The sequence below is a fragment of the Canis lupus genome, chromosome 2 (assembly GCF_011100685.1).
Source record: "Canis lupus familiaris isolate Mischka breed German Shepherd chromosome 2, alternate assembly UU_Cfam_GSD_1.0, whole genome shotgun sequence".
Taxonomy (NCBI): Eukaryota; Metazoa; Chordata; class Mammalia; order Carnivora; family Canidae; genus Canis; species Canis lupus.
This window is the reverse complement of record NC_049223.1, coordinates 41,826,265-41,840,551: the sequence shown is the minus strand read 5'-3', so window position 1 is coordinate 41,840,551 and position 14,287 is coordinate 41,826,265. Positions and strand designations below refer to the sequence as shown.

At 35.5% G+C, this 14,287-nt stretch overlaps 1 protein-coding gene across 1 annotated transcript in view; it reads right to left on the bottom strand.

Moving 5' to 3' along the window:
- Positions 1 to 14,287, bottom strand: part of MTREX (Mtr4 exosome RNA helicase) — a 102,829-nt gene that overhangs the window by 87,071 nt on the left and 1,471 nt on the right. The window contains exons 2-5 of the mRNA XM_038530599.1: positions 7,604 to 7,741; positions 6,181 to 6,247; positions 2,040 to 2,102; positions 797 to 909 (exon numbers count right to left, since the gene is read on the bottom strand). Coding sequence (XP_038386527.1) covers positions 797 to 909; positions 2,040 to 2,102; positions 6,181 to 6,247; positions 7,604 to 7,741 — 381 coding nt within the window. The remainder of the gene's footprint in view (positions 1 to 796; positions 910 to 2,039; positions 2,103 to 6,180; positions 6,248 to 7,603; positions 7,742 to 14,287) is intronic.

Below are 14,287 nucleotides of genomic sequence, written 5' to 3'. Positions count from 1 at the left end.
CTAAATATCCTATATGCATATACACATATACACGCAAACTTGGAATAAAAGGGAACGTCCTCAACTTGATAAAAGGCATCTATGAAACACCTACAGATAACAGCATGCTGATGGAAGACTTAGTCTCAGGAACAAGGCAAAGATGTTCTCTCATCACTTCTATTCAACATTATACTGGATTTCCTAACCAGTTCAATAAGCAAAGACATTAAAAGTATCTAAAGTAGAAAGAAAGAAGGAAAACTGTCTTCACTTACAGAAATCAAACAGAAAAACTTAAACTTTTAAAGGGTGAAAGAAACAAAAAATTATTTTAAAATTTCATTTAAAAAGCACAAAGAAAAAAAAAAGCACAAAGAGAACAAGAACAAAGGAGCACAAGACATCCAGAAAACTAATAAAATGGCATCAAGTATATATCTATTAATAATTATTTAAACGTAGATAGAGTAAATTCTCAAAAAAAAAAAAAAAAGTAGCTGAATAGATTAAAAAAAACACAAATTCAGCTATATGCTACCTAAAGAGACTCACTCCAGACGTAAGGACACACACAGACAGAAAATGAAGGAAAAAGGATATTCCATGCAAATGGAACAAAAACAGGGGTTAACTATACTTTTGTACTCTTGTCAGACAAAACAGACTATTATAAGAGATAAAGAACATTACATAATAACAAATGGGTCAATCCAGCAAGCAGATATGAGATTATAAACCAACACAGGAGCACCTACATAGATAAAGCAAATATTAACAGGCTTAAAATTTCCTTTAAATAGATAAAGCTACTCACTCAGCGCATACAGTTTTTCCTGCTGATGTATGTGCAGATACTAAAACAGACTGATTATTATCAACACACTGAATGGCTTCTCTTTGAAAAGCATCAAGAATGAATGGGTATTCCTATAAAAAGACAATAACAATATCTACATTAAAATATCTTGCCATTCAGAACACACTTAAAATTAAGGAATGCTACCCCTCCAAAGCATTCTGGGAGCATTTATGATTCTATTTAAGAAATATGCTACCCAATAGAGAAAGTTAGGAAGAGTTAAAAAAAAAAAAAAAAACCTTTAACTAAACAGTGAAGAAGTTAATTATACTGTCTAATCTTTCAATTTACTTTGCCAATATACACATTATATTAGTTACAACACAGGAACATGACCATTTATCAACATGTTTTGTGGTAGGCACTAAGCAACATTTTCCATATATTATTATTATTGATCTTCACGATAACCCCTAAAATAAATATTCTTTCATTTCACAGATGGGAACTCTGAAGCTCTGAAAAGCAAAGTTCCCACTTAAGTTTACTCAGCAGAGATAGAATAATATATCTACTAGATTTTAAAGAGTTCATGCTTACTCCATCATTCTGCCTTCTTCAGTTAGAGAAAACATGACTTGGAAAGCTTGTATTTATTATTTGAGTTCTATCAGAACTTCAAAATCCACTCAATACAAGCATTAGTTTAAGTTCCTTAAAAGCTTGTTAAATGTTAAACTCCCAAAACTATATGTATAACTTATTCATTCATGCTTCTGTTCCTAGAGAAAGGTTGATAATTTTGATTAGATTCTTTAAAAAGGTGAAGAATCGGGATCCCTGGGTGGCGCAGCAGGGTTAGCGCCTGCCTTTGGCCCAGGGCGCGATCCTGGAGACCCGGGATCGAATCCCACATCGGGCTCTCGGTGCATGGAGCCTGCTTCTCCCTCTGCCTGTGTCTCTGCCCCTCTCTCTCTCTCTCTCTCTGTGACTATCATAAATAAATTAAAAAATTTAAAAAAAATAAAAAATAAATAAAAAATAAAAAGGTGAAGAATCATTACTTTCATTTTTAAAAATCTCATCACATGATGCCTTTTTAAAATCATGTTTACTGATTTAGTTCTCACTGTATCTGACTTCAGGTGGCTTATTCTTGGTTTATACACACTGGAAATATAAAAATCTCATTTCAAAGAGCTTAGGATTTTTAGAAGAGACACAAAACCGTACAAACTGTACCGCCTAAAGTACAGACCTTTGCAGCTTTTCCAACTCGAGGTTTAAGTGGTAAATAATCTTCATCTGCAGGAAGTGCAACCTGATGTGAAAAAACAGAGTCAACAACTTACTATTTGGAGAACTGATACATTCAACACTCCACAATTAATGATAGTTTGAAAAACACAAGTGATAGTGTTTGATAGTCTTAGATATTGTAAAATCAAATAATTGCCTTTAATCATAAGATAAATGCTAAGGCTATAGGATAATCAAAAAACCCCTACTTGCATTTATCTAATGGTAACGTTATTAATACCAATTAAGTTTATTTCCCCAAAGAAAATGTGTTTAAGGTCTAGGACCTATCCTTGGTATCTTTGTATTTTCCATAACTAACATATTGCTCAAAAAAGCTGTATGGAGGGGCACTGAGTGGCTCAATGGTTGAGCATCTATCTGCCTTTGGCTCGGGGCGTGATCCTGGGGTTCTGGGATCAAGTCCCACATCAGGGTCCCTGCAGGGAGCCTGCTTCTCCCTCTGCCTATGTCTCTGCCTCTCTCTGTGTGTCTCTCAAAAATAAATAAAAATAAAATCTTTAAAAGAAAAAAAAAAAAAGCTGGGGCAGCCCTGGTGGCTCAGCGGTTTAGCATCGCCTTCGGTCCAGGGCGTGATCCTGGAGACCCAGGATTGAGTCCCACATCAGGCTCCCTGCATGGAGCTTGCTCCTCCCTCTGCCTGTGTCTCTGCCTCTCTCTCTCTCTGTGTCTCTCATGAATAAATAAAAATCTTAAAAAAAAAGTTTAATGGACATAAAAGGGATATTTCTACATGAAAGAAAACTACATAGAATAAAATGATACTCCTTATTTCCTAAAACAGAAAATTTACTTTCCTCCAGTGAAGATTAAGATCTGGAGAGCAAAAAAAAAAAAAAAAAAAAAAAAAAAGACGTGGAGAGCAGTTCATAATGTATCTAAATTCCCAAGAACTAAATCATGTAGTATATAAATCCAGAGGGTCAAAATAAAGTACACACAAAAATTAGAAATAATTTATAAGAGCAAAACTTCAATAAATAAATATTACATGAGATTACCATCTTAGAAATACTAAGAGATTGTGGGTAAACTTCCAACTCAATTACAGATGACCCTTGAACAACATAGGATTTGAGGCAACAATCCTTCTCCTGACCCTGCTCCGCGCTGTTGAAAAATCCTTGTGTAACTTTTGAGTCCCTCAAAATTTAACTATTAGTAGCCTACTGTTAACCAGAAGCCTTGATAACACAGTTAACACATTTTATATATGTATGTAACTGTAGACTAGTAGACTAGTATATAACTATAGACTATACTCTTATAATAAGTAATCTAGAGAAAATAATGTAATTAAGAAAATCCTAAGGAAGAGAAAAATACATACAATACTGTTGTTTATTTTTTTATTTTTATTTATTTATTCATGAGAGACACACACAAAGAAAGAGAGAGAGGGAGAGGCAGAGACACAGGAAGAGGGAGAAGCAGGCTCCATGCAGGGAGCCTGATGTGGGACTCGATTCCGGGTCTCCAGGATCAGGCCCTGGGCGGAGGTGGCACTAAACCGCTGAGCCACCGGGCTGCCCAATACTGTTGTTTATTAAAAAATACCTACTTTTAAGTGGATCTGTGCAGTTCAAAATAGCCTTGCTCAAGGATCACCTATATAATCAATGTGGGTAGTATTTCATAAAGGAATAAATTATACCCTGATTATAATTAAGAAAAGTGAAACTTACTAAATTATGAAAACCAATGAATAATACCCAGTATAACGAATGTTATAAGAAATGCGACATTCTAAATGCAACCTACAAAGGGGAGACAATAGTTAGATTTTGGTATTTTATCCTGCACACGTTAAGAAAGAGTAACTTATCAAGTACTTTTTACTAATGAATGAATACTTCTGGGGGATAACAGTTTTCATTAGTCTTTCCCTTAATAATGTTTATTCCTCTTTACTAGGATTCCAAGAAACTTCTAAGTAATTTCTGATTCACAGGTAGTTTGATAGTTAGACAACTACTTATTCTTAATTTAAGGAAATGACATATTTTTATATACCTCCATCTCTTATGAACATGATGAAAATGAGTCCTATCCAAGAAAGCACAACCCCTGGTATACTGACAAAACCAGATTTCTGGATCTGGAAATCCAAAGCCCAGACCCCAAATGATGGTATGATTCCCATAGGAATCCCTATAGGGCTGTATCTGATTAGTTGAGTGACACTCTCACATCTTTCCTGGTACTTTCTATGACATGAACAAAGAACATCAGTGTGAAGCAATTAAGATTTTAGCTTCTGTAAGATTTAACAGAAAAAAGAACAACAGATTGTATTTTCACACGTACAAGAATCAGTACTGAAAAGTCTGGGTTAACAGTAACATACGAAAAGAGAGAGACTAAGGAGTCAGAGAAATAGAAAACTAGTAAAATGATCAAGAGTCAACAGACCTACCAGATAGTCATTGCTGACTTTTGCCACAGCAGTTTGAAAGAAATGGAGAAGAAATCTAAGCGCAGTATATTTAAAAATGAATGGCAAGTTAGTGTAGCCTGGATTTTCCTAGCAGAGCACTCAATAGCAACTCTGAAAAGTAAGGGATCACATCTCTTTTATCTTTTTATATTCAGTGAATAATACAATGTTCCTGGCACTCAAAAGATATATACTGCATTAATGACTACAGAAGGGGGGAAAAATATAGTGGCTGAAAAGCAATCCAGAATAAGAGAAGCTTCTGAATATTCATATGCTGATAGGGAAGGGCAAATAGAGAAGATAAGATATTCGACTCTAGAAACAGTCAAGGAAAAAATGGAATGATCTAAGTCTTTGTGAAAGCAAGGTTAAGTTACAACCAAGAACACGGGCAGAACAAGCTTCCTTAGCATTGCTTTTTCCTTTGAGTGTATGTGACAGGTACAGAGAGGCATGGTGAAGGAGGTTATAAAGACAGGACACCCCAGCTTGATAGACTTAAGCCTCTAAATGAAGTGAAAGGTAAAGTTAGTTGCTAAAAAAGTGAGAAGTGACAGAAGGAGGGGTTGTAGAGTAATTCTGGAGGACAAATAGAACTTTTGACCTCTTAAGAGCAAATTTTGCACCACCCCCTTACAATCTTTTTAAGACCAGAGAATTGAATAGGGGTCTAATATAAGTACTGAATGAACGAGCAAATGAGTATTACAAATGCCAAAGGAAGTGCTATTCTAAAGGAACATAAAGGAAATTATGAAAACAAGTGCAGAAAAACAGGTATTTTATTTTACTTTTTTAAAGATTTTATTTATTTATTCATGAGAGACACAGAGAGAGAGGCAAAGACATAGGCAGAGGGAGAAGTAGGCTCCCCATAGGTAGCCCGATGTGGTACTCAATTCCGGGACTCCAGGATCATGCCCTGAACCAAAGGCAGACGCTCAACCGCTGAGCCACCCAGGTGCCCCAAAAACAGGTATTTTAAAAACAAGGTTCTAACATCTATCAAAAGCCATTTTTCTTAATTTGGAATTACTCTGCTTACTCAATTAAGACTTTTAAGAAGACTTACCAGTTACCTATAATAACTTATAAGGTCATATTGTAAAGACAAAAGGCTTAGTATAAAGAAAGAGTGTTACCTTTATAAATTCTGACTCCTAAAGTGTTACTACAAGCTACCAGAGAGTACCACCACATGGCAAATAATGAAATTGCAATATATCAATAACCAAAACAAGACATGAAAAAGGACATGACCTGTAAAACGGCGCTGTCATTGAGTATGGGAATGAACATGTACTGAACACCTCATCTGTGTTTTCTAATTTTCTTCTATAATCTTCATAACCACCCCATGAGGTATATCGCATTATCCCAAATTTAAAAATTAAAAAAACCAATGTCAAAAAGGTTAAGAAATTCATCTAAGACTGTGTTAGATAAACTGCTATTTCAAGATGAGTTCAGTTTAGAACACAAAGCCCCAAGCTCCTTTCACTGGACTACATACACCCCAAAGGAACTATTACTGTTTCCAACACCCCTAAGATTAAATTGCTTGCTAACAATTATACTAGACAGCCCAAAGCAAACTCCCACTGATAACACTAACTTCCTATATACTGTTTGCACTTACCTCATGTGTACACCCTTCAACAGTTTCAACGGACTGTACCTTGACTCTGGGCATCAAGTCTGCCAAACTTAAAAAAAAAAATTATTACAGTTATATTAAAATAAATTACTTTTCTATAATTGGATAATAAGCCTCCAGTTTGCACTGTTAAGGAAAATGACACTATTCAATTATCAATATTCTGAACTGGAAAAATATGGCTATTAAGAATATTAAAAAAATCTTTCCCATTACTCAAATTTATGCTGAGAATTCAAAATGATCTGTTACTGTCTACACTTACAAATACAGTACAGATGCCAAGTGGATTATTCAAAGAATTATGTCAGCTTAGTTCCAGTAATTACTAAAAAAAAATTTTTAAGTACTCTTCCAAAGCACTGTCACTACTTTAAAACAAGAAGCTGGTTATAAAAACCATTATGATAGAGAGTACAAAATAAACTAGCTTAATACAGACATGCTAGAATTTAAAGAAGTGTTCCCTATTCTCCTCAAAATCCTAAGTTCTCATCTAGGTCCTGCTTAGACTCTGAATGGACAGGACTGGATAAACTGAAGAAATGTAGATGTATTTTTGTGCTAGGTTCATTTTCTTACTGATTTTACTTTTCATTTTTATTTAAATCCATAATCAGTTATAATACTTTGGACAAAACCCAAGGGTTACTACAATAAGCAACGATGATTTTTTTTAAACTGTCAATATTATATTGTAATATATTCCACTAGCTTTGGAAAAGTGGATCTGAAATATTTCAGTGACACATCTACCACCATTTACAGTAGCTACTTTTGCTAGCTACAACAGGTAACTGGTTTGAAAAATTCACAGAAAGAGTACATTTTTCATGGTAATACCAAGACAAAATATGGCATACAAGAGGAAAGCAAAGCTATTAAGATTCATCAATTTCTATGAAAAGAAACACCAGTTATTTCAGTCATAGATATCCATGGGTCTCCTTCACTGACAGTAGTCTTAAGATTCATAGCCACTCTATTCCAACATGTAACAGTAAAAATCTAATTCCACTTAATATTCCTTCTCATTTATATTTTCTATTAGGCCAGTTTTATTCTTTCTATTTATTCCACTCTCAGTGATCCTCTTCTTGGGACATTAAAAATAAATGTGGTGGGTTTTTTTTTTTACCTTAAAAAAAAAAAAATCAGGCTTCACAATTCCTTCTCAAAATTGGATTTTAAAATATTAAAAGATAAACCTTTTCTATATTGTCTTCCATTTCCCCAAACTTATACAAATATTCTATATTTTTGCATGTATTTAAGAAATATTTTTCATTTATTTAATGCAACAAATACCTTTATAACGTAGCCACATGTGAGTAATCTTCAAGATTTTCTGCAACCATCTAATTTAAGAGTAACTAACTAACATTTATGATAATGGAAATATTACCTTAAATCTTCAGTTATTGATTCTTCCACCCTAGGCTTCTTTCCAAAAATGGGTTCATCTGTGCCCTCAAAATCTGCATCTCTCTTGGTTTTTCCAATATTAGTCGACTCAGACTGCAATTTACCATCAAAACGTTTCCTGAAAGTAAATGATTTAGAATCAATTCTGCAGTATCAGTTCTTACTTTGAGAGTGATTCTATAAATTATTATCCTGTATATAATATATGCCATTAACACAAAGTCCTAGAAGTAGATGTTCCAAATCAAAACTCGTTAAAGCCCAGAATATCCTAAAAAAACTGAACACTACTCCTTCGACATTTCATATTTTCTTGTAAGTTTTACTTTAAAAATATTCTAGAGTTTACATGAACACAATTATTAACATCATACTTTTATAAATTAAAAGTTAAACATTGGATTTACATGGGCACCTTCAATAAAAATTTAATGCTTTGGCTTATGCCATGATATTACTATCAAAAAGAAAACTTTTTCTTTGTGGTTGGATGCATTGGTCAAAAGTAGTGACAACAGAAGCACCTAGGTGGCTTAGTCTTAATGGTTAAGTGTCTGCCTTCACCTCAGGTCATGATCCCAGGGTCCTAAGATTGAGTCCTGTGTCACTGCTCCCTTGCTCAGCATGGGAGCCTGCTTCTCCCTCTGCCCCTGCTAGTGCTTTCTCTTTCACTCACTCTCTCTCTTAAATAAATAAATAAAATCTTTGAAAAAAAATAAAAGTGACAATAAATGGTACTTGGTGGACTAGTTACCCAGAGAGAAATTCAATCTGACCTACATGAGTGTTACACTAAAAAAATCAATTACACGTGGATTTTAGATTTAATTGTGAAAGGCAAAATGACAAAGCCTCCAGAAGATAAAATGATAAAAACTATTTTCATGTTTTACTAAATAGGACATAAAATTACTAACCAAAATTTAAGTCTGATAAATTGTAGTGCATAAAAACTAAGAATTTCTGCTAATGAAAAGATAACATTAAGAAAGTAAAGAAGGCAAGACAAAGAGTGGAAGTGGATATTTGAACCACATAACTGACATATGCCATATATCTAGATAATACGTAAGAGGTGGAGATTACAAATTTAAAAATAAAGAAGTGGAAAAAAAGACTTGAACAGGCATTTTACAAAAGAGGATATCCAAATGGCCAACAGGAATATGAATATAAGCCCAAACTAATTCCTTATCAAGAAAATAAAAATGAGACTATGCTGAATCAGGGCAGCCCCGGTGGCACAGCGGTTTAGCGCCACCTGCAGCCCAGGGTGTGATCCTGGAGACTCCGGATCGGATAGAGTCCCATGTCGGGCTCCCTGCATGGAGCCCTCTGCCTGTGTCTCTGTCCCCCGCCCCCCCTCTGTGTCTCTCATGAATAAATAAAATAAAATAAAATCTTAAAAAAAGAGAGAGAGACTATACTGAATCAGTGGCTCTCAAATTTTTGGACTCTGAATTCTATACAAGTCTTAAAAATGATAGAGGATTTCAAAGAATTTTGTTTATGTAGTTATACCTATTGGTATTTACCACATTAGATATTAAAAATGAGAATTTTAAAAATATTTACTTGTTAATTCATTTTAAAATAGCAATAACAAAGCATAATGTTAACATAACACTTGAATGAATGTTTTCAAAAGATAATCCTTTTTATTTATTTATTCATGAGAGATACAGAGAGGCAGAGACATAGGAAGAGGGAGAAGCAGGCTCCATGCAGGTAGCCTGATGCAGGATTCAATCCCATGACTCTGGGATCACGACCTGAGCCGAAGGCAGACGCTCAACCACTGAGCCACCCAGGTGTCCAAAATATTTTTTAATGACAAGAGCAGCCATGTTTTATATTTTTCCAAGTCTCTTTAATGTCTGGTTTAATAGAATGCATTTGGAGTCTACATCTCTTTCTGCACTCAACTTGAGATTCATGAATAATCCGGAGTCAAATTCAGACATAAAGGTATATATTCTGAATGTTTCCATCTCCATTTATATTTACAAACAGAAAAAAAAAAAAAAACTAGTACGTTATCAGGATAGTCACTTTTTCTGGAGGAAAGAAAGATGTCTGAAACATTCTAATTTTTGTATCAAACGAGGGTTACATTTGTATGTTCATTTTATGAAAATTCATCTTAGGGAGCACCTAAGTGGTTCAGGTCATGATCCCAGGGTCCTGGGATGGAACCCCTCATTTGGCTTTCTGCTCAGAAGGGAGACTGCTTCTCCTTCTCCCTCTGCCCTTTCCCCTGCTCTTGTGCTCTCCCTGCTCTCAAATAAATGAATTAAAAAAGAAAAGAAAAGAAAACTCATGTGCATTTATATCTCTTTTTATGTTTTACTTTACTTTTTTTAAAGAGTAACAAATAGAATGATCCCTATGCTTGAACAATCTTTCTGTAACAAAGTTCCTTCTTTGATGCTTAGCAAAATGTAAAATTTGTAAATCCTATTACTTCCAACTTAGTCAAAAAGGTATTCACTCTTGTCTCATATTTGCTGCTACTTATGTGAATCTTTTTTGGACAAGCAATATCCTTGAGTCTCAGTAAAGTAAGATATTTGGATGATACCTAAGATCCCTCTAGTTCTAACATTCAACTGTTCTACCCTTGAATTGGTAAGCATCAAAAATCTATTACAATGAAAACTTACTAACAGCTGGTGACAACTGTAAAACAGAAAAAAATTAGTTTGCATAACTCTAAGAAACTTAAAACCTAAGTTTATAGACACTTCCCTTCAGAAAGAGCTATATTATTCTTTATTATTGTATGTTAGACTTTTAGATCTATATTTCTCCAATTATTTATTATAACTTGGTATATGTCACATGTGGAACTTGCTCACTTGAAACATTTGACTTAAATGGACAGAAATAAAGTGTCACAGATAATAAGCCTACCCTCTAAGAATAAGTTTATTTTTTTCAAGATTTATTTATTTATTATTTATTTATTTATTTAATTTATGATAGTCACACAGAGAGGGATGAGAGAGAGGCAGAGACACAGGAGGAGGGAGAAGCAGGCTCCATGCACCGGGAGCCCAACGTGGGATTCGATCCCGGGTCTCCAGGATCGCGCCCTGGGCCAAAGGCAGGCGCCAAACCGCTGCGCCACCCCTCAAGATTTAATTTTTTTTAAAGTCATCTCTACACCCAGTGTGGGGCTTTAACTTACAACCCCGTGATCAAGAGTCGCCCACTTTACCAACTGAGCCATCCAGCAGGCACCTGAAGGATAAGTTTTTTGATTTACTGAAACTGCATGAAAATGTTTTATCTAGACATGACAACCACATCATGGAATCCTACGTAGAATCCTTTTCTTATATAGGATATTAAAGCAATTGTCAGGGCAGTCCCGATGGCTCAGCGGTTTGGTGCCGCATGCAGCCCAGTGTGTGATCCTGAAGACCCTGGATCGAGTCCCATGTCAGGCTCCCTGCATGAAGCCTGCTTCTCCCTCTGCCTGTGTCTCTGCCTCTCTCTCTCTCCTCTCTGTGTATTCTCATGAATAAATAAATAAAATATTTAAAAAATAAATAAAGCAATTGGCAAAATACAAGTCTGTAGATTAAATAACAGTACTATCTGTTAATTTTCTAATTCTGGAGACACCTGGGAGGCTCAGTGGTTGGGTGACTGCCCTCAGCTCAGGGGTGATACCAGAGACCCAGGATCGAGTCTCACACTGGGCTCCCTAACATGGAACCTGCTACTCCCTCTGCCTGTGTCTCTACCTCTCTCTCTCTCTCTCTCTCTGTCTCTCCTGAATAAATAAATAAAATCTTTTTTAAAAAAATTCTAATTCTGGTAATTGTTTTCAGGATTAAGACATGGACCTCACCGTTGAGAGGAGAGAGGCACCATTCTACCTGCCACACTGTTGAAAACACAAAACGGTGCATCTCCTGTGGACAAGAATTTGGCAACATTTAGAAAAATCACACATATTTACCCTTTAACCTAGTAATTTCACCTATAGGAATCTATCCCAAAGATAAAATGGCAAGAAAAAAATTTTTAACCTAAAAAAACAGACAAGATATGTACAAGGCTATTTGTAAAGTAAAAAATTGAAAATAATCCAATGTCTATTAAAAGAACACTGATGGAATAAATACTACATCCGCATAAAGAATTACAACCACATAGCTATAAAAAAAGAGCTCTATATACTAACATGGAGTTATATCTATTTCATCATGTTAAGTGAGAAAAAAATGAGGAACCGTTTTTTTTTTTAAGATTTTATTTATTTATTTGAAAGAGAGAGGGAACACACAAGTGAGGTGAGCAGCAGAGAGAGAAGCAGACTCCCGTAGAGCAGGGAGCCCCATGCAGGACTCCATCCCAGGGTCCCAGGACCCTGAGATCATGACCTGAGCCAAAATAGCAAAATAGCCACGACTGAGGCACCCAGGCCTGCCCTGAAGAACAGTTTTTAAATGGCATCTTTCGCATAACAATGAGTGGAGAAGACAAACACAGACATGCACATACATATTTTTAGAAAGAAAAAAGTGAAAAGAAAAAACTCAAGGAGAGGGAAGAAACAGGTCAGAAGAAGCAAAGATAAAAGCAGAATGTACGGTTTTATACTTTTGATTTTGGAACTGTAAAATAGTGTTTTATGTAATTTCTTAAAAATTGATTTCTTAGGGATCCTTTAATCTACTTTAAATGGAAAATAAATGGAAACAAATTAATAGGTACCAAGGTAGTAGCACATTTAGAAAAGGAATTACTAAACAGTATTTACACTGTCAGTGTGATTTATTTTTTCTAAAGATAAAAAGAACCACTTGCTAGAACCACAAACTATTCAATATTGTATTCTGAAAGACAATATAAGCTATATATTGTTATTTTTTAACTACTATGAGAAAACAAAGTTTACGTAATTATCATTATGTATGAGGATTTTCAGCAAAAAAAAGGATACAATTATAAAAATAAAGCCAAAAACCCCTGTAATACTGATTATACTGTAAATGTCAGTATGAACTTTCTAAAAAACAATGTTTCCCCGGGACACCAGGGAGGCTTAGAGGTTGAGCACCTGCCTTTGGCTCAGGGCGTGATCCCAGTTCTGGGATTGGGTCCCACATCAGGCTCCCTATGAGGAGCCTGCTTCTCCCTCTGCCTATATCTCTGCCTCTCTCTGTGTCTCTCATGAATAACTAAAATCTTAAAAAAAAAAAAAAAAATGATTCCCCAGTTCTTTCCACTGTAAAGACCTAAAAGCAATGAAATACTGAAGCAATGGGCACTCTAAATACCAAATAAATTTCCCACTAGAAGCAAGTGGAAACCCTTTGGAGATACCAGATTCCAGGTTCAAGGCTGAAAATACACGTATACTATTGAATCTAGAAAATCTTTTGCCAAAAAGTACATATGCTATCAAAGCCTAAGCTCGGAAAAAGTACATAAGAGCCTATTTATTTATTTATTTATTTATTTTAAAGATTTATTTATTTATTTATTCATGATAGACACAGAGATTGAGAGAGAGGCAGAGACAAAGGAGGAGGGAGAAGCGGGCTCCATGCGGGGAGCCCGACATGGGACTCGATCCCAGGGACTCTAGGATCGCGCCCTGGGCCAAAGGCAGGCGCCAAACCGCTGAGCCACCCAGGGATCCCAAGAGCCAATTTAAAGAGTGAATCTCATCGGTAGGAGTATCAGAAACAGCAATGCAAATGATTCAAGCGTCCGTCAAAAGATGAAGGTATAAATATAAATGGTATATCCATAAAACTGAACACTACTCAGCAACAAAGTGGAACTGTAGACATACACCTCAAGTGAGTGAATCTCCAAAGCACTGAGTATGAGAAACCAGGCAAAAAAGGAATATACACTGTAATATTCCATTTAAATTGAATTCTAGAAAATGCAAGCTGTTCTCCAGTGTCAGAAAGATCCGGAGTTGCCTGGAATCAGGGTTGTAGAGAGGGATGCATTACAAAAAGGCATGTAGAATTTTGGGGGACCTTGGAAATGTTATCTTGATTGTGCTGATGATTTAGGATGCTTCAAATAACTTAAAAAGATTAAAAAAAAAAAAAAAGCACAAAGGAGTGCAACACAACCAAATCGTAAAAATCTATTCATTCATCAAGAAACTAAACACACTAATACACCCATGTTAGTCACCAGTGGAAGTTCCTTAGGGCACAACTCATTTCTCTTCAAACTGATAAAGAATCAAGCATTTTCCTGCCTTTCTTCTAAGAACTGTATTTCAAGGTAAACAGATTATAGAAGAATATTTTTTATAGATGGATTTGAGATAATAAATACAGAAAAGACAAAAATAACATGATGAATAGCATCTGATTCATTAAAAAAAGAGTGAGTCTAAGAACAGATTGACCATGACTTGATATTGCTAAAGATGTTAACGGGTACAAGCAGTTCTTCAAACTATTCTCTATGCTTTCCCACACTCCAGCCATATATTAACAATTTTCATAATATAAAGTTTCTTAACAAGTACCCACTTGGGGGCTCCCTGGGTGGCTCAGCAGTTTGGCACTTGCCTTTGGCCCAGGGCATGATCCCGGGATCGAATCCCACATTGGGCTCCCTGCATGGAGCCTGCTTCTCCCTCAGCCTGTGTCTCTGCCTCTCTCTCTCTCTCTCT